Source organism: Ovis canadensis, chromosome 2, assembly GCF_042477335.2.
Source record: "Ovis canadensis isolate MfBH-ARS-UI-01 breed Bighorn chromosome 2, ARS-UI_OviCan_v2, whole genome shotgun sequence".
NCBI classification, from domain to species: domain Eukaryota; kingdom Metazoa; phylum Chordata; class Mammalia; order Artiodactyla; family Bovidae; genus Ovis; species Ovis canadensis.
In genome coordinates, this window is record NC_091246.1 from 49872432 (window position 1) to 49900414 (window position 27983).

General features: G+C 50.6%; 2 protein-coding genes across 6 annotated transcripts in view; one reads left to right on the forward strand and one right to left on the reverse strand.

The window, feature by feature from the left end:
• The window catches only part of GABBR2 (gamma-aminobutyric acid type B receptor subunit 2), a 370642-nt gene that overhangs the window by 278528 nt on the left and 64131 nt on the right, over nt 1-27983 (forward strand). Inside the window, exons 9-11 of the mRNA XM_069576091.1 lie at nt 7755-7835; nt 11465-11615; nt 14092-14224. Coding sequence (XP_069432192.1) covers nt 7755-7835; nt 11465-11615; nt 14092-14224 — 365 coding nt within the window. The remainder of the gene's footprint in view (nt 1-7754; nt 7836-11464; nt 11616-14091; nt 14225-27983) is intronic.
• The window catches only part of LOC138433434 (uncharacterized), a 92535-nt gene continuing 85197 nt past the window's right edge, over nt 20646-27983 (reverse strand). For 3 of the 5 annotated variants that reach the window (XR_011254305.1, XM_069576101.1, XM_069576099.1), the window contains 2 exons: nt 22102-22225; nt 20646-21142 (listed from right to left, as the gene is read on the reverse strand). Coding sequence is in view for 4 of the 5 variants with exons in the window: in XM_069576101.1 (XP_069432202.1) it covers nt 22149-22225 (77 nt within the window). In the remaining variant the exon portion in view is untranslated. Of the gene's footprint in view, nt 21143-21295; nt 22226-27983 lie in introns of those variants that run through there. The other 2 variants (XM_069576100.1, XM_069576097.1) reach the window with 1 other exon arrangement.

Here is a 27983-nt window from a genome sequence, read left to right on the forward strand (position 1 = left end):
GGCACAGGGGTACTGAGATGGACAAGACATTGCCCTTGCCATCAGGGAACCCTGGTCTAGTAGGGGGCAGACACAGGACCCCCGCCTGAGTGTTACAGGTGATAAGGGCATGCAGAGGAAAGTCTGAATCTGCTCTACTTGGCAGATTCCGGGAAAGCTACCTGGGAGAGGCAGCATTCAAGATAAACTCTAAAGGCCTAGTGGGAGTTAGCCAAGAGGAAGTGAGGAAAGGTGCTCTAGATGCAGATGACCCATTGTATCTGTACATGTTCTGTGTCCCCTCAGGCATTCAGCTTTTGTCTCTGGAACAGTTTGCATAAATCAGTGGACAAGTCTACCCTTGGCAAGATTATTATACTCTTGGGGCATTTGGCTAGTGTCCACTTAGCCTGTTAAAAATCTCAAAACAAATGTCGATGAAGTTAACCTATTAAAAATGTGGCAATGGCATACCGTTTGTGCTGGAGACGAGTCGAGGGGGAGGGCCAAGGGAGCCCTCTCTGCCTGGTGCTGCTGAGAGGTACTGGTGAGACCTGCTTGCGCCCCATGGGAGGACAGTGACTGCCGAGGTCCTGTCCACAGGCAGTGACCAGACTTTGCGGGATGGGGTATGTGCATGCATGCGCAATCGCTCAGTTGTGTCCGACTCTGTGTGACCGCACGGACTGTAGACTGCCAGGCTCCTCTCTCCATGGGGTGAGTGAGTCAGTGAAGTAAAGAATCACTTCCCGAGGGATGGCTGGCCAGCCTGGAGAAAAGCAGAATCAAGACTCAAAATCGCCATGTCCCTGTCTCTGAAGCCTGGTCAGGAGTAGGAGTGGCTATGATGTGTGACCCCAGGCAAAGCCAGGACTGGGAGGGGAAGTCCCAAGGTGCATACTTCAGTTTGGAGTGAGGAAGACCCTTCAGGACAGTTGCAGGATCGTGGAACAAGAGCAGGAGGGCGCAGAGATTTCCACTGTCTAGCCCAGGCAGAGGAGGGCATTTCCCCAGAACTCGTTACTGAGAAGACGGCAAAACCAAGACCCCTTCCAGGGGTCCTATCCTCTAGCCAGAGCTCTTTCCTTTCCCTGAGTCCTACAATGGAGTAATTTTATAGAATCTTTGATTCTCACTGAGCCAAGATTGTCTTTTGTTTTACATCTCAGAGTTTTATATTTCTAGATGTTTACAACAACAATTAAACCTTAAAGGACACATATACTTCCCTCGGGCTTCCCAGGTAGCTCAGTGGGTAAAGAATCTGCAGGAGACCCAGGAGATGGGGGTTCAATTTCTGAGTCGGGAAGATCCCCTGGAGGAAGGCATGGCAACCCACTCCAGTATTTTTGCCTGGAGAATCCCATGGACAGAGGAGTCTGGCGGGCTGCAAACCATGGGCTCATGAGAAGTCGGACATGACTGGACGACTTGAGCACGCACTCATACTTCCCTCCGTGCAGACCTTGAGTCCGTTGAGGAAGAATGAACCTTTGGTGGGGAGGGGAATAGAGGCCAGGAAGCAGGACGTGGGGTCTCAGCTGCAGCAGGAGGTAGGGGACCCTACATCTGGCCCTCTCACCCACGGGCTGCAGGCAGGAGGGAGGCAGGATCACTCTGTGACTGAAGCGGTCCCCCAGCTGTCTCATGGATGCTCTCGGGCCCACAGCCAGAGTATTTTCAGACTGGACTTTTTTCGGCAGCCTAATTTTCACCAATAGGACTTATTTTCTTTATGTATCATCCAAATCCAAAGTTTGATATAAAGAAAAATAAAAAATGCACTTTTCTAGGAAAACACTTTTTTTTTTTTTTGCACCACAACAAGGAACTGGTATTATCCTACAGGAAAAGGGGCTCTGTGTTTTACAGTATTTTGAGCCTCTGAGAACAGAAAGTGTCAGCATTGCAGGGTTCTTGGTTTTATCCAGCAGTTTTCAACTCTAGATATGCATTAGTCAACTTCAGTTCAGTTCAGTCGCTCAGTCGTGTCCAACTCTTTGCGACCCTATGAATTGCAGCACGCCAGGCCTCCCTGTCCATCACCAACTCCTGGAGTTCACTCAGACTCGCATCCATCGAGTCAGTGATGCCATCCAGCCATCTCATCCTCTGTCATCCCCTTTTCCTCCTGCCCCTAATCCCTCCCAGCATCAGAGTCTTTTCCAATGAGTCAACTCTTCGCGTAAGGTGGCCAAAGTACTGGAGTTTCAGCTTCAGCATCATTCCCTCCAAAGAAATCCCAAGGCTGATCTCCTTAGTCAACTTAGGGAACTTTTAAAAATACTGCCACCCAGGGTTCACCCTTCAACTCCACCCGACCCTGCCCCACAACTAGAAATTTTAATATAATGGATCCAGGCATCTGAATTTTCTAGAAACTCCCCAGGTGACTCTAGTGTCTGGCCAGGACTGAGAACTATTGGAACCCCTGCAGTGCACTTTGAGGGTGGAGAAACTGAGGCCCCCCAGAAGAGAACGATCTGCCCAGGGTCACACAATAAGTCAGCAGCAACTCCAAGCAGGGCAAGCGGGGCAGGGAAGCGAGCCAGTGGCAGATGTGACACCACAGCCCCTTCCCCCACACCCTGCTCTATTCTCTCCTGCCCCTATGAGTCCTCTTTCTAGCCTGTCCATAAGTCCCCTGTTCTGCAGTCTGCACGTCTGTATAAGTGGTTAATGTTCTTTGCACAACAGAGTTACCAAGGAGCCCAAGAGTTAAAAGTTGAAAGGGGCTGGGCTGTGGGTGAAGGGAGAAACACAGGGGACACCATCCTTCCCCTGAAGAGCCAGGGGAGGTGGGGTTGGCTGGGTCTATGGCAGGGGAGGGGACCCTGTGCTGCCCAGGACCGCCAAAGTGAGACTTGAGGTTCCACTCAGGAACTGACTGGCTGGCAGGAATCACAAGGCCTGGGCACACCAAGGGCATGGCTCCACACAGCTTCTCACATGTCACCCAGTGCCCTGAGCCCACAGCCACTGGAGAGGAGCAGTTCTCGCGGAAGCCTTACTGGAAGAGGTGAATAGGATTCAGACGTATTGGTTTGCTAGAGGGAGGGAAAAGCCACCTTCCAAGCAGAGAGACCCTTGCGGGAAACAATGGTAGTAAGAAAGCGCCATAGTGTAGTAACAGAGTGTTCAGTTCAGTTCAGTTCAGTTCAGTCGCTCAGTCGTGTCCGACTCTTTGCACCCCCATGAACTGCAGCACGCCAGGCCTCCCTGTCCATCACCAACTCCCGGAGTTCACTCAAACTCATGTCCATCAGTCAGTGATGCCATCCAACCATCTCATCCTCTGTCGTCCCCTTCTCCTCCTGCCCCAAATCACTCCCAGCATCAGAGTCTTTTCCAATGAGTCAACTCTTCGCATGAGGTGGCCAAAGTATTGGAGTTTCAGCTTTAGCATCATTCCTTCCCAAGAACACCCAGGACTGATCTCCTTTAGAATGGACTGGTTGGATTTCCTTGCAGTCCAAGGGACTCTCAAGAGTCTTCTCCAGCACCAAAGTTCAAAAGCATCAATTCTTCAGCGCTCAGCTTTCTTCACAGTCCAGCTCTAACATACATACATGACCACTGGAAAAACCATAGCCTTGACTAGACGGACCTTTGTTGGCAAAGTAATGTCTCTGCTTTTAAATATGCTATCTAGGTTGGTCATAACTTTCCTTCCAAGGACTAAGCATCTTTCAATTTCATGGCTGCATTCACCATCTGCAGTGATTTTGGAGCCCAAAAAAATAAAGTCTGACACTGTTTCCACTGTTTCCCCATCTATTTGCCATGAAGTGATGAGACCAGATGCTATGATCTTCCTTTTCTGAATGTTGAGCTTTAAGTCAACTTTTTCACTCTCCACTTTTACTTTCATCAAGAAGCTTTTTAGTTCCTCTTCACTTTCTGCCATAAGGGTGATGTCATCTGCATATCTGAGGTTATTGATATTTCTCCCTGCAATCTTGATTCCAGCTTGTGCTTCTTCCAGCCCAACATTTCTCATGATGTACCCTGCATAGAAATTAAATAAGCAGGGTGACAATATACAGCCTTGACGTACTCCTTTTCCTATTTGGAACCAGTCTGTTGTTCCATGTCCAGTTCTACCTGTTGCTTCCTGACCTGCATATAGGTTTCTCAAGAGGCAGGTCAGGTGGTCTGGTATTCCCATCTCTTTCAGAATTTTCCACAGTTTATTGTGATCCACACAGTGTTCAGGAACCCCACAAACAGTTCACAGTTATTTTTGTCATGACTCAAATAGCTACAACTTATTGAACACTTGCTGTGAGTGAGGCCCCAAGCCAGAAACTGCCTCTCGTCTCCTCTGTAGCCCTCACGGCCACTGAGAGCTGCCGTTTTACACTTAGAGCCCAGCTGCTCACAGGGTGCAGCAGGAAGGGATGTAGGGCCTGCAATTGGGAAGATTTTGCCCACCCAGGAGAGCTGGGTGAGATCACAGTCACTAAATTACAAGGTCAGAGATTATGAATTATTTTTTAATCTTTGTAACTTCAGCACAGAGCCTGGCACCCCATCATTTATTGAGTGAATGAAGTGATTAAGGGATTTAATATGCACAGCCTTCAGCACCCAGATGTCCAAGGTCAGCTCGGTCAGGGAAGAGAACTTAGCTAACCTTCCACCACCTGCTCTTTTGAGGGATTCCTCATTATGAAATAGCTTAGGCGGGCCCTGGCATGCAGTAGGCACTCAATAAGTATGGGCCAAATAACCAGCAGCCCTGGTTGCTCAGTATGCATAGGAAGATGCTCTGAATTCGGGACTGAGACTCAAGTTCAGGCAACCCCTTAGTCGCTGCCCAGCACGTGGCCCTCAGTGTTCACTTAGCAACTTGAGGCTCCTCCCTCACCTGCACACTGGGGTGAATTACGCCTGATTCAGGGTCTGCTGGGAAACTCTGGAGGCAGGAATGTGTGGAGCTCCCCTCCCCCGGCCTCCAAGCAGTGCACCCAGGGAGAGATTACGGTGATTATGGTCGTCGTTGCAGGAAGCTGAGTATTATTTTGGTGCCATAGGATGGATGGTATAGTTGGGGAGTGTGAGTCAGAGGGGCGGGCTGTGTGGCTGGGGGTGCAGTGAGGTGCCAGCCACACCACTTTCCGGCTCCTGGTGATTTATTCCAATCAGCCTGCATATTTCATGTGCTGCCTCCCCACACCAAATAAATAAATCAGAGCCTCCTCTGAACAGTGGGAGCTGATTAGGGCTGAGACTTCAAAAGGCCAGAGCAGGGATGCTCGAGCTCCCAGCAGAGGCTGCTAATGTGACATTTAGGAGCTGGGTGACCCCGGCAAGTGATAGCCGCCTACACAGTATGAGGCCCCCCCACAAGTGGCGGGGAGACCTTTGCAGGGAGAAGGAAGTGACTTTTACAGTCCTGTGTTCCACTGCCAGTCAAAGGAATGCAGGCAGAAATGTGGCCAGTGGGATTCCCTGTTTCATTTCCTGAATTTTTATAAGGAACCAGCAGCACACCTGCATCTCTGCAGAGAAATCCACTTAGAGCCAGAGCCCCAGGGGGCAGCTCCCCCGGCCACGGTCTTGGGATTCCCGCTGCTGTGTCTCTTTATGACCCTTGGGCATTCTGAGCACCAGGGTCTGCAGCTGTGGGTACCCTCCTGCCCCTCTGTTGGGCAGGTGGGCACTCCTCTTTGTAGTTATCACACTCAGAATGCCCAGGTGGTCCATGGAGTGGGCAGCTCAGGCCCAAAACTGTCACCTCTCAGAGATCCCATTGAGGCAGCCACATGTGGAAACAGTCCTGGGTTTGAGCCTCAACTCTGCTCTTAGGGGGGCCCTGATCAGTGGGGCCCTAGGCAAAGCTGTAACCTGCCTGAGCTTCAGTTTTCTCATCTGTAAAGTGGGACTGAAACCACTTAACTCCACACAACTGTGAGAACTAAACAAGGAAAGGCACATAAATTTGAATCCCCTTGGCCCTTCCCCGCCGACTCGCCACCCTGTCCCAGCCTGCGCTACTCCGGGGCCCCACTCTCTACTCCTTGCCTTTGTCTCTCTGCCTCTAACCCCACCTTGAATGAACTCTCTGTTCAAGGGGATCCTTGTCCCTGTCTTGGTGGCATGTGGCATGGCTGGCCAGCTCCCTTGTGAAATTGTCCCTTTCCTTGTGCCCACTCTATTCTGGCGTCCTGGCCCCTCTTCCCCAATCTCTTTGCTTCATCTTTGCTCTGCCCACCCCAGAGATCAGTGCTCCCCAGGGTCTGCCCTTGATCTTCTCTTCTCACTTGACACTGTCCCTGGAGGTCTTCTTCCTGCCCCCTGCTCCAACTCCCAGTTTACATGCTAATGACTCCAACTCTCTCCACCCTCCACCCCTGCTCCCCCAGCTCCAGACCCAAGGATGTCTCTATCCCGATGATCCATGGGTACCTCAAGCTCAGCATGTCCAAACTGGAACTTGTCATCTTTCCACCTTCTTTGACCCCTCCTGGGCTCCCCATTGGGAACGGCCCTGAGCCCACTTGCCCCCTCATTTGGTTTGTTCCCCTGTTCCCCATCTTCCCCACCTGCAGATCACCCAGCTGTCCACATTTTACCTGGAGAAAAAAGGACTTGTCCAATCTAAGCCCCACCTCTCCATTCCTCCTACCACCACCATGGGCAAGTCTTGGTCATGGTCTAAGTCTGCCAGCAGAATGGTATCAAAGATGAAGGTAAATTCACATGTATCACTTGGATCTAAAAAGATACCTGAACAAGTGCATCTATATGGAGGAACCAGGAAGAGGAATGTATAAAGGAGACCTGGTGCTGGGTGTAACATAGAGCCATGCGGCCTCTGAAGGATGTGAATTTTGCTTCAGGATGAATTAGTAGGAATATAACATGCAGGATAAAGGAGGGGGTTGTCCTTTCTACCTGCTGCTGACTACTCACGTGACTTTAGATCATGCCTAAAGGGTATTGGGTCAGTCCTTGGGTCTACACCGTATCAGATAGTGATATTGTGAAGTGTGATCTAAGTTGGGGCCTGGAAACAGTGGGAAGTAGAAACGATGTTCAGTGATGATGTTCAGTACATGCTAATGACCCCAGCTCTCTCCACCCCCCACCCCTGCTCCCCCAGCTCCAGGCCCAAGAAAGTCTCCATCCCAATGATGCGTGGGCACTGAGGTTGGAGGGCAGGGGCTTCTCTGGTGGCTCAGTGATAAAGAATCTACCTGCAATGCAGGATACGCGGGTTCAATCCCTGGGTTGGGAAGATCCCCCAGAGAAGGAAATGGCAACCTACTCCAGTATTCTTGCCTGGAGAATTCCATGAACAGAGGAGCCTGGTGGGCTACAGTCCATGGGGTCACAAAAGAGTCAGGCACAACTTAGCAGCTAAATCACAACAAAAGGTGGAGTTCGGGGCTACTGCCTGAGAGATGATGTGTTTTTGTCTTCAAGTCTCTAGAGCTCTCCCGGGGCAGAGGGAGCAGGGGTGGTCTGTGTGGTCCCAGAGGGCAGAGCCAGATGGCAGAGTAAAGTTACAGAGAAAGCATTCGGCTCGATAATGCACTAAAGACTTGGTAACAGGCGGAGAGTCCGGTTTCTTGGTGGGGGTAGACTCCCTATCCATAGATGTACTGCAGAGGATGAATGACCAGCTGATGAGACCATGAGAGAGGGTGTTTGTGAGTCCACCTGGAAAAGGCAATGGAGGAAAGGAATATAGCTGGGGCCTGTGGGCGAGCAAGAGCTGAGACAGGAGCACCCAGATCTAACCAGCCACGGTCCCTTGTTCCCCGCAGACAGCCGGGAGGTGAAGGTGGGAGAATACAATGCTGTGGCTGACACCCTGGAGATCATCAACGACACCATTAGGTTCCAAGGTAAGGCAGGTGGGCTTTTCAGAAGGGGTCCTGCTCAGGTCCTCCCAGGCCTGGGCATTGTCTGAGAGTTGGGGACAAGCTCCGAGTCACTGGTTTCATGGGAAAGAGGGAACATCGTCTCCTCTCAGTCCGTGCACTCACTCCCTGAGGACAGGCCACCATCACTCACATGGGAGCTGGGTTCCAGCCTCTGGGACAAGCCACTTGTGCATTCATGGAGTGCTAGCTCTCACCAAGGCATCTGTGTTTAAACCACTGAGTGGCCAGGAGTAATTCTTTCCATGTGTGGCCCAGTTAAATGTTGCTCTAGCTCCCCCTCGGAGAAGACGTGGATGGGCTGGTGATAAGGCCTCTCCGCCTGCTGCGCTTCTGGGAAGACCATTCCCTCTTTTCTGCTGGAGAACTCCTCCTCGGCACCAGGAACCAGATCAGATGCCTCCTCTGTTCAGCCTGCCCTGGTGGCCCCCGCTGAGCTCACGGCGCTGTTCTCTCTGCTCCCAGTCTGTCGTCTCTGTTATTCCCACGGCCGCCGTCCCTTTGCATTGAAATTACTGGGCTATTCGACCATGAGCTCCCTGACTAGATCCTATTTGACTTTAAATTCCCGGCACCAGCCAGGGTCTGGCCCATGTTGGGGGCTCAGTGATATGTGATGAAAAAGTAATTCATGATTGATCAAGTCAGTGGATGAGTGGGTGGGTGAATAAATGAGTGAATGGGCGAGGGTATTAGTCAGTGAGGAAGTGGGTGGCTGGATGGGTGGAAGGACAGGTGGGTGGATGGATGGATAGATGGTGGGGGGCTGGTAGATGGCCAGCCTCGTCATGGAGTGGCTGGGGAGGAAGCTTGCATACCCACAGCACCAGGGTGCTCTTACTTTGATTCCACTGGGAATGCAAAGAATAGACATCTGGCTTTCTGCACCTGGAGTTCCTTCTTAAATCCAAGGCCACCAGAAAAGGCGATCCCATGAACTGTTTGGTTAGCTTTTGGATCTATGGGATTCCTCCAAGCTCCAGGTGGTCTCAGAGAGGAGGCGTGGTCTTTCCGTTCCCACCTGAGGGATCTGTCACCAAGCCTGTAGTCACATATAACCTCATGGAGCCACAGAAAAATTCTGAAAGGTGGTTGGGTGAGTCCCGTCATCCCTGTTGTATAGATGAGAAAAAGGCTCAGAAAACCCCAAATTCACACAGCCTGTGAGAGACAAAGCCAGTTCTAACCACGAGAGTCTGATCCCTAAGACAGGACTATTTGCTCCTGGACGCGGGGGATCTGGGTTTGCTGAGTACGGATTCTAGGTTTACAAACTGAAAGAAAAATTCAAACAAAAAATAAACTAAAAACACAAAACATAACTGAGAGGGAAAATATGAGTAAAAAATTTTAACAGCCCAGCCAGGATAGTAGCTGGTTCTAGTTAGGAAGCACGAGGCCAAGGTATCCCTGAGGCAGCAGCTGTTCCTGGCTCACCTCCTGCTTCTCAGAGCTTCCCTGCACCGCCCAGAGGGTGGCTGACCAGGCTTTGAGCCCAGGGCCGAGTCAGGACGCCTCTGGACGCAGGGCAGAGCCCAGCTCTCCTGTCCTCACCCCACCTGGATTCAGCTCTCATCCAGCCCCCTGGGCCTTACCCACCCACCAGCAATCTAACCCCCTCAAGTCTGTTCTGCCCTTGACTGCCATGTCGCACTGAAAGACTCACTCTGAGGCTCACTTAGTCCCCATTGCTCACAGAGAAGGATGGTTCCAAGACCTCCAGGATGGCACCCTGCCCCCACTTCTCTGTCTCCTCTTTCCAGTCTCCGCAACAAGACCACTTACAGTTCTGCAAATGTGCCTTCGCCTGTACTGGGCCCGTTGCCCAGAATGCCCCTTCGTCCATGTCTTCCTCGCAAACAGCCAACTACTTACCTTCCTCCCAAGACTCGGCTCCCACACCATCTCCTTTCTATAGCCTTTCCTGAGCCCATCAGGCAAGACTGCACTCTGCTCCCTGCCTCCCACTCAGGCCTCCCTGTATCTGGTGCTCTCACATCACCTGTACCCCACCACTACAGGCAGTTTGCAGAGTGCTTAGAGCACAGGCTTCTGGCAAGGCAGATCTGGGTTCTAATCTGGCCAACTTTGCCACTCACTATCTGTAAAAACCACTTAGCACCTGGAAAACTATTCCCTCACCCCATAAAATGGGAATAATCTTCTCTACCCAGAAGGCTCTTGGATAATGCAGCCCACGCTATGTGGGGGAGAGGGGGTAGAGGAGAGGAGGATGGGAAGTAGCAGGAAAATTTTCCAGGGTTTGAGCTTTTGCATCTAGAGATAAGAGATGGTGTTACTTCTGTCACCTTGAGTTTGCTTTTGCCTTGACTTTTGGCCCTCGAAGTCGCTCGTGTATTACCTTAAGGGCATAGATGTACTTAATGCTTTACATTAATCAAGCCATAGGATTCTTAGCTGTTTTTGAACCTGACAGCTCCCCTATACTGTTTAGATGGTTCATACTCTTTTTATCCACTGAATGTTTCCAAACACATTTGAACTTGCTAGCAGAGTTTTTAAACACAGGTGTTCAGGGGAGTTCTCAGTCCCTGCAACCCCATCTGCCCATCCTCTGCTTATCTCCTGGGAGTGGAGGCATAACTGAGGCTGGCACAGCCATGGTGGGGTCACCAGGAACCCTAGCGGTTCTCCCAGGTTTGACCGCTTTTGAGCATCTGGCTGATTCCACACATCCCCGCTGGGAGACACACTCCAAAGTTTCACAGTCCCATAGCAGAAACCTGACCTGAAATAGCAACTGAGAAAGGGGGGATTTGTAAGAAACGAGAGGTGGGAAGGTGAGGAGGGGGTGTCCCTGCAGTCTGTTCCTGGTAGAACAGGACAATTTTGCCACCGTCCATAAAGATGAGTTTACTCTGAGGCCCTCACGGCTCCCCCCAGGTGCCTGGTGTCCCTGAAACATAAGCAGGGCCATCGCTACAGCCGCGTGGCACAATGAACCCTACTGTTTCTGTCCAATCCTGGCACAGCAGGGAGGGGAAGGACTGCCAGTAGCTTCTGCCTCCCGCGGTTAGTGAGTCTTATGAGAGTGGAAAACCAGGAAGAGCTTTTATGACATAATGACCTTGAGGCAGAAAAATCCACAGCCAGAGCGACTGCATGTCTCATAGAGTTGACAGGCAAGGTATCTGGCCCTTGACACCTCGGTCATGTGTTGGAACAGAATCCCTGAGAGCTCAAGCCGAGTTCCTCACCCTCAGAGGCACCCAGTGGTACCCACTTCCAGCACCCAGCCCTGCCCCTTCCAAACCACTAGTACCTTTTGGGGAATAAATGGTGATGGTTTTTCAACATGGTGGTAGACCAAATCAAATTCTAGTCTTCTAATGGCTAATGGCTGTTAAATGCATCACAAACCCCTTATTGATTCTGTTTTGAGAAAAAAATAAGTCCTGACTTAGGCTCCCTACTGGGCATACTGGCCAGCCACTGGAGTCCGCTCACCCAGGAACACGTGCTGCACAGACTGTGTGCACAGGGGGCCAATGTCAAGGACAGCTAGGCAGGGATGCTCTCGGGGTCTGATCTGGGCACTGGACTCATCTCATGCCTTTTCCTCGATCTTCTAGGGTCTGAACCACCAAAAGACAAGACCATCATCCTGGAGCAGCTTCGTAAGATCTCCCTGCCTCTCTACAGCATCCTCTCCGCCCTTACCATCCTGGGAATGATCATGGCCAGTGCGTTTCTCTTCTTCAACATCAAGAATCGGAATCAGAAGTAAGTCACTCATGCCCTTCTCTTGGATAGTGCTTTCTGGATTGACAAGCCTCATAGACAAAGTGTAGAATCCCCCACACGTCTTTGCCCCACTCCCCAGGGCCTCTAGGAAGCACTGCCAGAGGGGGACCACTGAGCTCAGTCAGGGCACGTCCGTACAGCACATCACGGGCAGGAAGTGACCTCCTTCATCGTCTCAGCTGACCCTGGAATAATGATCCCAGTTCCACAAGACAACGCCAGCTCAGTGCTGGAGGCTGGAGCACCACCCGAGACTGCGCTGCTGTGTGTGGCAGAGCCTATCCCCTGGGTTTCCCGCACACCTGCCCTTCCCTCTCCGGAGGAGAGCAGCTCACTTTCTGAGTTATTCTGGTCAGCCGAGGGGCATGGCCAGCTTCTCTGGTTTCCACAGCAAATCCCTGCACCCTGCTCCCCACCCTGTTGTAGGAGTGCTGAGCAGGGGCTCAGCGTGTGGGCCATCAGGGACACAACCCCGTGCCTACCCCCAGCGGTGCGGCTCTGCCGTCGTCATAGGGCCCAGAAGCCACACAGCATAGCCTCCCGGGCTGCAGGACAATGCAAGGAGTCTCAGGAGAAGTTCTTCTCTCTCCCTGCTTGCAGAAGCCGGATTTGGAGGCTCTGGATTTTTTGTTGTTGTTTGGGGGTTTGTTTTGTTTTTTATTTTAGAGGCAGCTGCTTAGGTCAAACCTATTTCCTGAAGAACAAGTTTTATTCTCTGTTGTCTTATTTATCACATACATTGCCTCAAAAGAAAAAAAAATTGAAGCATCTCTCATCTACTCTGTACAAACCTTAAATGATGACCATGCCTGTTAGCACTTGGCGCAAGGTCTGAGCACATAGTCAGCTCTCAATGTTAGATTTCCTTCCTACAAGTTGCAAGAGTTCTCATCATAGCAGCAAGTGGTCCCTGTGATATGACTATGCTGCTTTAATTCCTTAACTGCCCCTTCTTGGCCTCCTGGGGCAGGGGATTTACTCTTTCCAGTAGGCTGGCTTCTGTATAAATTTTTTGACTGGCCTTGCAGATTAAAGAGTGTGCAAAGAGATAGGAAATAAATATCCCTGTAGTTTCAGAATCCCTCTCTCTTCTCTCTTCCTTAATGTCTTTGTGACCCCATGGAGTGCAGCACGCTAGGCTTCCCTGTCCCTCACCATCTCCCAGAGTTTGCTCAAGCTCATGTCCAGTGAGTAGGTAATGCCATCCAACCATCTCATCCTCTGCCACTCTCGGCTCCTTTTGCTTTAATGCTACTCATCCTTAAGGTCCGCCTCACCCAGGAAGCCTGCCTGGACTCCTGGCCTCTCCCCTCCCCCGCTTCCTATGGTAATAAGAATGAAGGAGCCTTAGGGGTTCCTGGTGTGCAAAAGGACCTTCAGGGATCCAGCCCCCTCTCAGCTTTGCGTGTGCCCTAGTCAAGGACATCTGTGCTTTTATAGGTGAGGAAACTCAGTGCACTAATTGGATTGCTGGGGGTGCACCTTGAGGGGTTACACAGGCGCTTGCTGGACTCAGAGCTCCTAATTCAAAAGCCCATGAGGGGTCCATAATTTATAGCCAGTCTTTTATCTCTCGACTATTGGTACTTTGACACTGCATTAAAGTGTGGAAGGATAAACAGAACTGCAGAATGCAAAAGAAATGCTCAGGGAACAACTGATTACAATTACAGTCTGCAAAAGAGCACCTGGACCGCGGGGGCACCTGAAAGCCCAGGACATTCTGAACAGAGTGTGCTGGGAGAGCCAGGCACTTCTGAGGGTAAATGGCAGCCATCTGATGGTTTATCACAGCCTGCTGAAGACAGGGGGAGAGTGAGGGTGGGGATTCCATCGTCCACCTTCGACACGTGGTACTGAGAGGAGCGCGTATGTGGCCCTGTTTGTGCTCTGGACAGTGTGAGCTTCAGGCAGCCCCAGTGGATGCTGGCTTACCACCTGATCACCACAGTTCTGAGCAGCCCTGAATTCTCACCTATATGCCTCCTAGATCTGGTCCACTCAGCATGGGAGAGTGTGATATAGCCCAGCATTGTGACAGGTTGCTGAACTTAGATTAGAATTCTCTAGATTTGGCTATCTTCCCAGACCCAGCACCCCCTCCCCGCGCCCCCACCCCCACAAAATGTTGACTTAATGTCTTTGTGTAAACTAAAAATTCATGGTTGAAGAAGCCAGTGCTACAAGCTATCCCCAGAGAAGTGATAGGTGAACTTGACTGAGAAGACAGGAAAATCAACATCTAGAAATAGATAGCATTGGGTCCTATAGTGAGGGGGAGACAAGCCCCTTGGAGGTGGCAGCGCCTTGGGGAGGGGGCCGTGGAGGAAACCAGGGCTTCCATTTTTCTCTCCCCCTCTAGCGCTGGTGACAAGATACACATTCAGGAAATATTTGCTGAAGGAATAGCTACATTAGCAGTTCTGTTAACTGTAGTATCTCTTTCTCTCGTCAGGCTGATAAAGATGTCGAGTCCATATATGAACAACCTTATCATCTTGGGAGGAATGCTTTCCTATGCATCCATCTTTCTCTTTGGCCTTGATGGGTCCTTTGTCTCTGAAAAGACTTTCGAAACCCTTTGCACCGTAAGTCATTCTGCACGTTCCAGTGGTTTGTGATATACGCTTTTCTTTGGTGGCCACGGTCACCAGAAGCACAGATACAACCCAGAACTGCGTGAAAATGCATGAACAGCTGGCAGACAACTTGTTCAGCCATTCAAGCAGTTCAACAGGGCAAACATGATGTAGCTTTCGGACCAGAACAGAATATTGCTTATAAAATTAAGTATTGCTTGTAAAATTAAGATCGTGGATTTAACAGGCCATTGCTAGAAGACAGCCCACTGAGATTGACTGGGTAATCTTGAAAAGCAAGAGAGAAAAATACCCATTTGCCCAGAAAAGCATTGTGCCTGGAGTCAGGTTCAGGGCCATATAAGGAATACTTCTGCCCATCAACCTCAACAGCCGTCACAGAATGTAAGGGGAGATATCTGCATGGATGACTTCAAGTTGTACGGAAAGGATCATGATCCTTATCCTCTTTTTAATGGCACTGTTTCTCAACACCCCCCTCTTTTTTTTTTTTTTTTTTTGCTAACTGCCCCTCTAAGAAGCCTCTTTAGACTTTCTTTTTCTAATTATCTAGTTTTGAAATTTGAATTCCAAAGATATGCTGTATGTCTATTTATGTGCTGTACATATATATATTTATGCATTTGTCGTGTCCTACTCTTTGCAACCCTATGAAAAGCAAAAGTGAAGTCGCTCAGTCGTGTCTGAATCTTTGCGACCCCGTGAACTGTAGCCTACCAGGCTCCTCCCTCCATGGGATTCTCCAGGCAAGAGTACTGGAGTGGGTTGCCATTGCCTTCTCGAGGGGAATCTTCCTGACCCAGGGATCGAACCCAGGCCTCCCACATTCCAATCAGACGCTTTAACCTCTGTGCCACCAGGGAAGCCCATATAGTTTCTACATAAAAGAGTAATATTTATTCACATTCAAGAACCAGAGTTGTCCCCCTTGGGAACTCCTGTCACTCCCATTGAGAATGCATAAATTTAAGGAAGCCCAAAACAGTGTAATTTATTTACTGTATGTTAGCAATGTTGTTTTGAAAATTAACCTGTTTAAAAATGTTGATGCCAAGTCGTTGTTGTTGTTAGTTTTGTTTTTAAATTAATCTTTTTAGCAATTGTGTAGAACTCTCAGTTGAAAGTTTCTTTGGTTACTTTTTAAGATGAGGCTGACCAGCTGGGATTTATTTCTGGACTTTATGGTGATATTTCAAAACTGGGTTAGACGTTTGGGTCTCTCTATTGTCCTAAATGCAGTAATTCATCTAATACTCTGCCTGGAGGACCAGAGCTGGAAGGGACAGTCAAAGGATCAGGGTTGACCAGATTAATCCAAAAGCAACTCTTGTATTAAGGTTATTTTCCTTTAAGGTGTCGAGAGCAGTCTAGGTCCATTTGGGGGGAAGCAGTCCCTTTCATTAATAGATTATATTTGCTATTCTGTGGTCTCAGTGTTACCCACTACTGGATGATTATGAAATATAGGTTGGCATCGAGGGATAAACAAATGGAGGACCCCTTAAATGCGCTGCAGGTCACCAGCCACACCTTGGACTTTCAGGACCACAGTGGGTTCCTAGACTCTGGGACAGCTCGTGAACTGGAGGGAGGGCCCCAGAGCCCATGATGGTGCTCCCCTGATTCCTGCAGATGATGACGCTGAACTGACTCTGTTAATCACCAGTAACTTCAGCATGAATTGTCTAGCTAGTGAGATGTCCCTGGAACATGTACTTTGAAAGGTTCCACTTGAGAAGTTCACAGTCAAGTCCCCAATACCCTGGGGGTCCCTGGGCTGCTCAGACATCCTTTCTTTCTGGGATGGACCCAGAGGGTAGTCAGACCCCACGTGCTCCAGAGCTCACCTGGTTCAGGCCTCCCACTCAGAGTTTTTATTCTGCCTCCATTTCACTCTGCCCTTCTGGAGGTTAAGGAGGTGAAGTCAAGAGTCACAAGACCCCCATATGCCTGGCGTCCAACTGCTGGAAGTGTCTGTGGCTGTGGGTTAGTGGTTTGTTCCCTCAGAAGTGTGACCCCTGACACAAGGATGGTGACTGCAGTTTGTGTCTTGCTCACTGGAGATGGTATGAAGCGCATGAGGTCCCCCTTCATTTCTGCATCCACGTGACTTATGTGCCCTGGGCAGCCCTGCGGGCTCATGGGCACTGTGTGTGTCTGTGGTCGCTTTTCCTGGGCAGTAGTGAGGCCTGAGGAAGGGGCTGCTCCCAAGGCATCCTGAAAAAGCTAAACGAGGAGAGTATTTAGCTCCCCTCTGTCCCTGAGGACGCCCTCCCCAAGTTTGAGGAGACAGTGACAACAGCAGTAATGAAAATGGTTCCCGGGGTCAGTTTGGTGTCTTCTCATTTACACTTCCCGCAGTGACTCCCCAAGAGCTGAGGGGCCCACCTTTATCTCCTAGCTGAGAATCAGGGGGCAGAGCTCCACTTGGTCCCTCCCAGGTCCTTATCACTGGCACCTGCCACCTGGGAACACAGCCACTGGCCTGAGGCCCAGTGTTTGGTGCTGAGACCTGAGTCCCAGCCCTCAGGGAGCCACTCCCTCCCAGAGGGGAGTTCCTGCCACCTCACCTTGTCCACGAGCCAAAGGCTGTCAGAGCACACGTGCTCCCTGGAGTATGCCCCAAATTTCAGATGCCGGGTGACGCAGACTAGGGAGCCTGGTTGAGGACATCCTGCACACCCAGATGCTTTCTTTTAATGAAGCCTGACATCCCGTTCTGGGAGTCACGTTCATTTGTGTTTAAGGGGAAGGCTGTCCTGGGAAGCCTGGCAAGGCGGTATGAATAAAGCATAAAGTACTGTACAAATAAGCATTAGCTGGAACACGAGGGCTCTGAAGATGTTAGGGCCTGGTTCTCCCCACCCCAAGGATTCATTTATTTGCAGTCAGGGCTGCTTCAGAGGCTCTGCACAGGGTAGCCCACATTCATGACTGTGGGGGAAAGGCGTAACTACTGTGGATTGAATTGGGTCAGCACAAATGTGTACGTGGTTAGGACCAGGGTCACTTTAATAATCCACAATATGGCTCAGGAAGGGGAGCCCAAAGCTCTTGAATTTAGAGCCTAAGTGCCAGTCTCAGTGGGTATGATTTGGAAGGTCCTCCACTTGCTGTTCCAGGGGGGCTGGCTCTTTATTTCATGTGGTGCCTTGGATTGCGTTCCTTCTGAACCTAGAAGACACCCCCAGTAAACTCCTACCAAGTGGGGAGACAGAGGTGGAGCAGGGCCCCCTAGGGCAGTGAGCACAGGTCTTCAACAGCCTGAGCTTCATTCCTACCTCTTACACATACTGCCTCCAGACTGTGGAAGTGACTTAGCCCCTCTGAGCCTCAGTTTTGTCATCTGTGAAATGAGCACAGTAAACCCCCTTGCAGGACTGTGTGTGCTATGCATGCTACGTTGCTTCAATCGTATCCAACTCTTTATGACCCTATGGACTGTAGCCCACCAGGCTCCTCTGTCCATGGGATTCTCCAGGTAGGAATACTGGAGTGGGTTGCTATGCCCTCCTCCAGGGGATCTTCCCAACCCAGGGATCGAACCCGCGCCTCTTCTGTCTTCTGCATTGGCAGGCGGGTTCTTTACCACTAGTGCCCCCTGGGAAGCCCCATGCAGGACTGTGGTGTGGCCTTCATGAGACGATTCAGAGAAGGCACCTGGAGCATAAGGCAAGTAGGAAGAAGGGGGCATCATCCTCCCCGTCAGGTACAGTCTCCTGGTGTCCACTCTGCATCCTGCAGGGAATCATAGAGGGCAGAGGCAGGGTGGCTCAGGAAGCAGCTTCAGATGTGGCCCTATAGAAGGCCACACTCTGTCCCTTCACCCTGTCCCGCTGCCGTATGAGTGCCACGTTTCCCCCTTTAGTTTTCAACATAGAAACTAAACACAGATAAACAGTGAACACCACCTCAGGAAGCAACCCGTGACAGTCACAGGACTGTGCCTCTCTAGGGGCTGTGCCTCTGCTCAGAAGGGCAGTGGGGTGAGTGCATGTGTGAGCACACGTTCACACACGTGCGTGCACACACACAGACACACACGGGTACACACAGAGCTAGGGAAGCAGTTACGTTCAGTTCCATCCCCCGTTCCCTCTGACCCTTCCTGGCATCTTCCCAGCCTAGTTTCAGCAACTCTTGCTAACAGCTCCAGCTACACCGTGCTGTCTCCCTGGACACTGTGTGGGTAGTGGAGTTGCCATAGCAACGTGGCCCCTGTGGGCACAGAGCTACCTATGAGGAAAGTGCTGGGTGTGGGCCAGAGCCCTGGTGCCAGGGGGATGGAGAGCCCTCACACTCGCTCACGCAGCTCAGCAATCCCAGCCCGTGGCAGCCCAGAGAGTGAGCAGGGCAGGTGGGGAAGAAACAGGGTGCTTGCCTCCCTTGTGGAATCCCGGGCAGAAAGCCCTGCACAGTGTGGAGGGGTAAGGAAGGGCTCTGCAGGCGAGGGCAAGAAGACCCAGGTGGGCCTCGATCAAGTGCGGCTCTCCACAGCTGCAGGGGCGCCCAGAGCATTCCTGGGCGTGGAGGCGCCTGGCAGTGCCATGTGCGCCCCTGGAAGCTTGTGCACTCATAAATGAGCACTCTCCACTGTGATTCACCTCGGGCCAGCCGCTAGGTGCAGCCTCTCCTTCAAATCTCCACAGCCGCCTCCACGGAAGGTCCACTGTCCCTGCTTCATAAGAGAGAAAGCTGAAGCTCTGATGCATGGCTAGGTGGCGGGGCTGAAATATGGAATCAGCTCTGTCGGACTACAGAGATGTCTGGGACATTTCATTCATTTTTTTAAAGAAATATTTTGATTTTTTTGTTAGCTGGTTCATACCAGGAGAAACAGGTCAACTACATTCTTAGAGATGTGAGCAATATGTATCTCAACCAAAATATTTGTCCATTCAGATTTTTTAAACTTGGGGTATACAGTCATCCCTCAGTATTCACTGGGGACTGGTTCTAGGAACCCCCACGGATACCAAAATGTGAGGTTGTCCAAGTCTGTTATGTAAAATGGTGTAATATTTGAATATAACCTATGCAGTCCTCCCATGTACTTTAAATCATCTCTAGGTTACTTATAATACCTAATACAATGCAAATGCTATGTAAATAGTTGTAAATCTAATGTAAATGCTATGTAAATAGTTGCTGGTGTGGCAAATTCAAGTTTTGCTTTTTGGAACTTTCTAGAATTTTTTTTAAAAAATGTTTTCAGTTTGTTCCCTGTTGTTTGAATCCATAGGTGTGGAACACATAGATATGGAGATTGACAATAGTTCACATACTGTAAAATTCACCCTATTAAGGTGTATAATTCAGTTGTTTTAGTGTATTTATTCATTTATTTTTTTATACATCCCCAAAGTAATATCATAGTGCCTGGTGTATAAGGGAATTTCCATTAGACTGCTTGCATTCAAATCCTAACTATACTACCTCCCTGCTGTGTGACTTGAAGCTACTTAACATCTCTGAGCTTTAGTTGACTCCTCTGTAAAATGGGCATTCTCATAGGATTGTGAGGGTTAAATGAGACAGTGTATGTAAAGCCTGTCACATCAGATTCAACAAGCACTAGTCACCATCGTTATGAATGAGTGATGAGACTGTGTCTGGACAACTGTGTTTACCTCTGGACACCTCTAAGAGAGTTACAAATAAAACAGAGCAAACTTGGGATGAAGAAGAGGCTGGAAAACTGAGGCTGATGCTGATTGATTTGGTGTAGGTATGTCCATGGCAAAACCTCCCATCTTTCTATGCCCTTGCTCTGCTTGATCTGGATCAGGGACAGACTCAGGGCCTGCCTAAGTCAAAGCCCAGCTGCTGTTCTTCTGCCACCTTGAGTGCAGAGAGAAGCCTTGAGGCAGGCTGTCAGGGAGGGAAGAATGATGCACCTGAGACCTCCAAGGGCATTTACTTGGACGTGAGTCCCCAGTCATTGCATAAGCCAGTTCAGCCTAGTGCTGCTCTGACAGCAGCGCAGAGGAATGCAGCTCCGCTTTACCTCCCAGCTACCTCCACTTGCTGAGAATCCCGACTCCTTTATTGTTTAACCTTCTATTAAAGTAAATACACACATGCACATTTCATAAGTGTAAAGCTCAGTGAGTTTTCACAAACTGGATTCAACTGTGAATCTAGATCAATAAACAGGCCCTTACCAGCATCCCAGAAGCCCGTCCTACCCCATTCCAGCTACTGTCTGCACCCTTCTCCTCAGAGTAACCACCATCTTAACTTCTGCCTGCACAGACAGTGCTGTCCAAAGGGCACGTAAATCACCTGCAGATCTTGGGGAATTCAGGTGACTGTTAGGTCTGGGGTGGCCAGAGAGGCTGCAGCTCAAATAAGCTCTGGGCTGCTGCTGCTGCTGCTGCCTCCACAGACCACAGTTAGAGTAGCAAGGTCAAGATTAGAAACCATGCTTTATTATTGAGTTTGTCTGTTGGAAACCAGTGATGCAAAGCAATGGAAGCACCAGAAACCTTGTCCCGTGAAGATCAGTGGGAGGAGGAAAGGGGATCATAGACCTCCACCCCGGAATCTCAGAAGCAGGGCCATCCATCCCATCACAGGACAGAGCGCTGGGTTCCGGGTCCTGGAGCATGCTCTCAGCTATCCATCCTCTCACAGGTGTATGGACGAGCTCTGCATGGGCAGCAGCTGGGAAGGGTTGAAATAGTGGGGGGTACAGGTACTGGATTTGGAAGCACAATATCCTCTTCCAGTCCTCCTAGAGATGCTGTGCCGTGCTGTGATAAGTCACTTCAGGCATGTCCAGCTCTTTGTGACCCTATGGACTATAGCCCTGCCAGGCTCCTCTGTTCATGGGATTCTCCAGGCAAGAATACTTGAGTGGGTTGCCATGCTCTCCTCCAGAGGATCTTCCTGACCCCACGTCTCCTGCATTGGCAAGCAATTTCATTACCACTTAGTGCCACCTGGGAAGCCCCCCAGAGATACTAGGATTTTCTAACTGACTCAAGACTACCTGGGAACACCCCAACTGACCTCCCAGTAAAGTGAAGAGTGATAGGAATTAGCGATATTTCCAAGTGAAAGACCATAAATATCTGTGATTATTTTTTTGCTTGGAGGTTTTTTTTTTTTTTTTTGAGACAGTTGAGAGAGAATCTGATGTAAGAATGTGGTTTGGGGACTGTTTCAGTGTGTGATCCCATGATTTTGTGACTGGCCACAATAAAGAGCTTTGTGATTTCAGAAGGTGGCTGGAAAGCTAGCTCAGAGGAAGCCCACAAGGTTTGATGGCGGCCTTTCCTGGCTGGTTTAGAGCAACTTAGGGCTGTGGTTACAGGGACTGGTGCTGACAAAATCTGTTTCAACCAGTTAGGACTCTGGGCAGGCTGCAGCCTTCCCACCCCGTCTCCTCTGTGCTCTGCCATCCGGGGCCTTTAGTTGTGAAAAGTTCCCTAGACCTCTAGCTTCCAGAGGAGGGGGCTGAGGAGAGTGCCAGGGGCTCTGCAAACCCTCCAGCAAATGTACAGATGATGTCCCTTCATCCCACACACCCTCACATGCGTTACTGCAAGCCCTGACCCTTGTCTTACAATTCATTCATATATGTGATAGCATTTCCCTGGCACCTACTGTGTGCCAGGCTCTGCAGGCCCAGAGCTAGACACACAGATGACTGCCCACAGGGAGTCCACAGTGCAGATGGGAAGATGTAGTTAAATAACTCCCATTCAGTGTGTTTTAGGCCCTGATGCAGACAGGCCTACATGAAGGAGTGAGGGCCAGATGCAGAGGGACCAATCAGGGGAAACTTAAAATAGGAGACCCCCTCAGAATGAGCTGCGGTTATTTCTGGAAGTCCTGAAAGATGCCTCCTGTCTGCTCACAAGTTCCCTCGCAGCTGCAGTCCTGATGGCATATCCACCTCCCCTTCTCATTCCAGTGGTGGAATGGCTGGAATAAGGACCTCAGTCTGTCTTCTCTGAAGAAGGAATTCAGCGGAGACCAAGACTGTGAAAAGATAAAAGTGTTTATTAGAAGCCCAGTATGTGTGGAAGAGCACATGGGTGAACTCAAAAGTGTTTTGTGTGCAATAGGGGCGGCTTAGGTTGCTTGTATGGGGCGGGGGGCAGTTTTCCTGTTGCCTCCGGCCAGTCATCACGCTTGTGTCCATATTTGGTCTGACTCAGGGTCCTGACCTGGGGGCACGCGCATCTCTCAGCCAAGATGGCTTCCGGCACAAAGGTTTCTGGGAGGTTGGCAGGATACATTAGGAGCTGGCGCCTCCTCCTCCTTTTGGCTCGCCCCTAGAGTGAGGGCCTCTTCTGCGCATGCGTCAGGCTGGGCCCTCCCCTTGGCCAGGAGAATGAAGATGTTGTGTCCGCTGTCTTTCACCTGATCGGGATCCAGTGCTCCTGCTGGTATCTTATCTTGAAGTGTCAGCAGGAGCCCAGGTGCAGCTGCTCAGCCCGGAGCCTAAACTAGTTGCAGCTGCTCCGCCTGGGCCTGTCTGTTGCGTGCCTCACTTCTGCTCTTGCCCCCGCACCCACTTATCCACATCTTCAGTCCACAGAGCTGCGTGGAGCCACACATCAACCCCCTCCCCAGCACACCCCCACGCCCCACTGTCTCCACTGCCCGTCTCCACGCGGTGCTTCCAGGAAGCTCCCCCACCTCCAGCCACTGCCAGGGCTGTCTGGGGGCAGGGGAGAAGGGAGCCCGAGTCAAGGCCACCAAGTACAGGTGTGTGTTTTGTGCACTGCATAAGGCTGTTGGTGCCAGAAGTGGGCAGGCGCTGAGCTCAGACTGTAATCTGCTCTCTGGATCGAGTTCTTCAGCTGGTAGGTCTTATGGAGGTGGGGATCTTTCACAAAGGGTCGCAAGGGGTTCCTGTTGGAAACTTCCTCTCAGAGAGAGGGGCGGCTTGCACCAAGGCTCCTAAGATACCCCATTGGCCCTAACTTGAGTCCCAAAGTACCCTTGTTTGTGCCATGAGCCCTGGAATTGTTCCCCCAGAAAGTCTTTGCTGTTGTCTAGTCACTAAGTAGTATATGACTCTTTTGTGACCTTGTGCACTGTAGCTCGCCAGGCTCCTCTATCCATGGGATTTCCCAGGCAAGAATACTGGAATGGGTTGCCGTTTCCTTCTCCAGGGGATATTCCCAAACCAGGGATTGAAACCATTTCTCCTGCAGGTGGATTCTTTACCACTAAGCCACCGGGGAAGCCCAGAAAGTCTTTGCTGTACTCCAAACCCTGGGCAGATTTTCAGTGCAGATCTTACTTAAAGGACCCTGGGTAAAACAGAGTCTTCTGGAGCATGCTCTTCAGAGGCACCCTGCGTTTGGAGGCACTGCGAATCTCTCCAGCACCTGCACTCTCCCCAGGAAGACAAGGCAGGCCCTGGAGATCCCAGGCTGAACCCTAGCGTTTCAGCTCCAGGCTATAGCACCTCATGGTAATGGAGGTCTGGGGCTTGCTTTTGGATAGTCTGGGTCTCCCCTGCCTGCCTTCTCACTATTGATCATCTGAGGTGGATGGTCAGAATGAAACAAAAGGCCCTTTTTTCTAACCGTTCTGGACAGCAGGCAAACAGCTAACCACGCCGCCTGCCCCCCACCACCCAGCATCCATCCAGCGGAGACAGTTTCCTCCACCCCCAGACATTGGAAGAACAGAACTGTGGGAGGGGCTCTGTGTCTCTTTCCCTGCTAGTCCCCAAAGAGCACTGAAAGCTCTTCACTCTGCCAGGCAGGCCTTCCCAAAATCAATTGAGCAAGCGTCTGAACACAGTTGTTTCAGGTGTAGATTTTTCTTTTCATCTGGAGATGTGCACTGTTTTGTCCTTCTTCATAGTTGAGACTAATGAGCATTGCCTGCCTAAAGGTCCTCTCCCCCATGGTTGCTATCATGGGTGCAGAGGGGCCAGGAAACTTTATGGCTAAGGAGAGAAAAAGGAAGACTGTAACATCAGAATAATTATGTTTCATTAGAATAAATATGTTTAAGACTTTGGGTTGATGAATCAGTAGACTTGTATTAGAAACAGGGGCTTCCCGGGGGACTCAGTGGTAAAGAATCCTCCTGCCAGTGTAGGAGATGCAGGTTTGATCCTTGGATCAGGAGGATCCCCGGGAGTAGGAAACGGCAACCCACTCTTGTATTCTTGCCTGAGAAATCCTATGGACAGAGGAGCCTGGCAGGCTAGTCTGTGCTCAGTTGTTTCAGCTGTGTTCGACTGTTTGTGATCTGATGGACTAGAGCCTGCCAGGCTCCTCTGTCCATGAGATTTTTATTGGCAACTGGAGTGGGTTGCCATGCCCTCCTCCAGGGGTTGGTGTTGCAAAAGAGTCAGACACAACTTAGCAACTAACAACAACAATTAGAAACAGAATCATTATAGCCCTTCAGAACCTTCTAGTTTATTTGGCATCATAGAACCACCCAGAAGGAAGATACATGGGATGAAATCAAATAAAACTTCCCCAGTGCAGGAAATGCCCGGTAACACCCTGTTACGCGGGGTCTTCCAAGGTCTGCTTGAATCCGTGGAGTGATGGGGAGCTCACTACCTCACATACTTCATTGCAAGGAAGGGACCACTGAGGCCATAAGCTCAGCCTCCTTTGCCATTCAGTGCTCCAGTTCCCTCTGTGGTCTTCCTTTCATGTGCTTGCACATTTTTGGTGACAGAGCTCTCATTACCTCCTAAGCTAGCCCACCTAGCCCGATCACCCCCTCAGTGCTGGGTCCAGAGATTTAAAGGTGGGCAGTGTAGGCCCTGCACCATATCGCAGGAGAGGCAGGCAGGTAACCAAATAGACATGATCTCAGTGTGACCAGCACAGCAGAGACATGGGTGAGGACAGAAGTCACAGGGAGGAGGCAGCTGTGACCTCCTTGCAAGACCTGGGAGGGCTTCTTAGTGGGGGGCGGCCTGTGAATCCAGGTTTTGGAGGACTCATGAAAATTTGCGAAGGAACTTAGCGGGGATGGCATTCTGAGTGGAGGAAATAGCCAGTGCCAGGCCCCCGGCGTGAGCCGTGTGGTGTGCGGGGACGCTGAAGCAGTGTGGGATTGCTAGGATGCGAAATGCTGTGTGGGGAGTAGCAGGAGTGGTGTGGACGATGGAGGGCACACTCTGCTAAGAATCTGGAGCTTAACCTGTGGGCTCAATGGGGCAATAAAGGGTTTAAACTCAAGGAGACTTGCTGAGATTTGCTGTGGAGGATTGTTCCTCCTGGGGGGTGTTTGATGGATGAGCAGCAAGTGAGCCGAGGGGCAGGAGGCTCGTGCCATCTTCCCGTCAGCAGTGATAAGGAATACATGGACGAAAGCCAAGTCTTGGTTAAGAACCTCAGTCCTTTACACACCTTCGTTCATCTCATCCACACAACCATGAAGGTGGATACATTAGTTGCCCCCGCTTCACAGATGAGCAAACTGAGGCTCAAAGAGGTTATGTGACCTGCCCAGGTTCACATAGATAGTAAGTGACAGAGAAAGGACTGGAACTTCTGTCAGTCTCCAGAGTCTCCGCTCGTAATGGCTCATCTGGATGACACCACGGGAACAGAGAGGAGGGGCTGCTAACAAGAGACGTGGGAGTAAGAGTGTCGTCAAAGTCCTGGAAGCAGATGGAGTCCACCTGGGTGCTTCACTAGAGAGGTGCAGTGAAGGGACCACCTACAGAGGTGTGGGTGGGGTTAAGGAAGCTGGTATAGAGGCCATCGCAGGAAGCCCTCACCACTCCTGGGCCTGAAGTGGTAAAGAAGGAGGGTCTTCCTATACCCAGCGAGGCCAGACCACACATGGAGCCCAGCTGCAGCCAGAGCTGGCACAGATGCTGTGGCCACAGGGAGTGCACACCCCATCTTCTCTCTCCTGCCCACTCCAGTCTCCTGATGGTACCCTCCATCAAGACAGAAAGCAGACAGCAAAGGAGCTGGGAGGTGCTGGTGTGGGGCCCCACCTCTTAGAGCATGGGAAGGGGAAGGAGAAGCACTTGGGGACTGAATAGGAAAGTGTGGGGGGAGAGGAGAGGGTTCCTGGGGGACTTCCAGGTCCCTATTTCCAATGACAGGTGGATAAAGGCACTATCCCTGCCTGAATCAGCCGGCAGTTGAGCTACTCAGCAGAAGGGCTGATGGGCTCAGCTCTGGCTCCGGAGTGTGAAGCTTTGGTAAACACCTAAGTGTCACCTTGGTCTCCATGATGGTGGCATATGCAGGTCTGGAGCTCAGAAGAGAGGTAGGAGCTGGGAAAAAGCTAAGGGAATTGTCAGCACAAGAAGAATGATTGACGCCTGAAGGTGGGAATGATAACCCAGGGACTTTTAGGACACTTTTAGGACAAAGCGGATTCAGGACAGAGCCCCAGGGTCTCTTTCCATCTTAAAATGATGGTGGCAGAGTGGAGAGAGAAATTCTACCTCCTTTTGCAAAGGCCAAGCCCAGGGGTAACCCTGAGCAGAGGCAGCCCAAGGTGGGTGGCTCTGCTGGTAGGGGTCCCACTCTCCTGCTGTTAGAATATTTCTTCTGTTGTTTCATCATTGTCTGAAGAGCTCCAGATTGTCTCCAAAGGGACGTGAATCCCCTGGGATCGTCTTGTGGAGGAATATATTACAGCCTTTACTTACTTTATATGTAGAAAAAATGAAAGAAATTGAAGGTGACAGTCACTTAGTCCTGCCTGACTCTTTGCGATCCTATGGACAGTAGCCCATCAGGCTCCTCTGTCCATAGGATTCTTGAGACAAGAATACTGGAGTGGGTTGCCATGCCCTTCTCCAGAGGATCTTCCTGACCCAAGGACGAACCCTGGTCTCCTGCATTGCAAACAGATTCTTTACTGTCTGAGCCACAGCCAGGGAGGCTGTGGAAGAATATATTACAGCCTCTACTTATTTTACGTGTAGAAAAAATGAAAGAAATTAAGCTTTACTAAAATCTAACGGCAGTGGGTGTGTATGGTGGTCTCGTGCAGGAACTCTCCTGCGGACGGAGTGGTTGGTCAGCTGTGACACCAGCCAGCCTCAGGGCATTGTGTCCAGGGTCTCAGGATGAGCCCCAGCTCAGTGATTCTCTAGGAGGACTCAGCATAGAAGTGTACTCATAGCAGCGATTAATTACAGAGACAGAAGGTAAAGCAAAATCAGCAAAATGAAAAGGCTCGTGGAATAAAGTCATGGGGAACCAGGTGCGAGCTTCCCAGAGCCTCTCCCAGTGGAGTCACATCGATGCCCTTAATTCCCCAGCAGTGACTTGTGACAGCCCATGAAGTGTATACCAGGGAACTCACCAGACACTCAGCGCCCACGGTTTTTACTGGGGGCCAGTCACCTAGGTCCCCTCTCCCGAACACTTACCCAAACTCCAGGCTCTCAGAAGGAAGGCAGATTTGTGGCATAAAACACACTGTTTGCACAAACCGTTCAGGCACAGAGTCACTCTTATCACTGGGCAAATGGTGGGACCCTCCCCAAACCCAGGTTCTCAGACACCAGCTTAAGTGAACCTTGCCAGCAGGTCTTGGGCCCTGTAGGTTCCCTCTTTTCTGCCCAGGATCCTCACCCATTCTTTTCTTCCAGTTTATGGTACCATATTGCAGTTTCCAGATACCCAGGTAAATGTATATCGTCGAGTTTCAACTAACTTAACTCATTTGTACTATTATGTCTTAATGAGTTTGGCCCTACAGAGTAGACAAGTGGCCTGAAAATAATGACCCCAGAGAAAGCATAAGTCAAAGCAAATATAATAATGCCGAG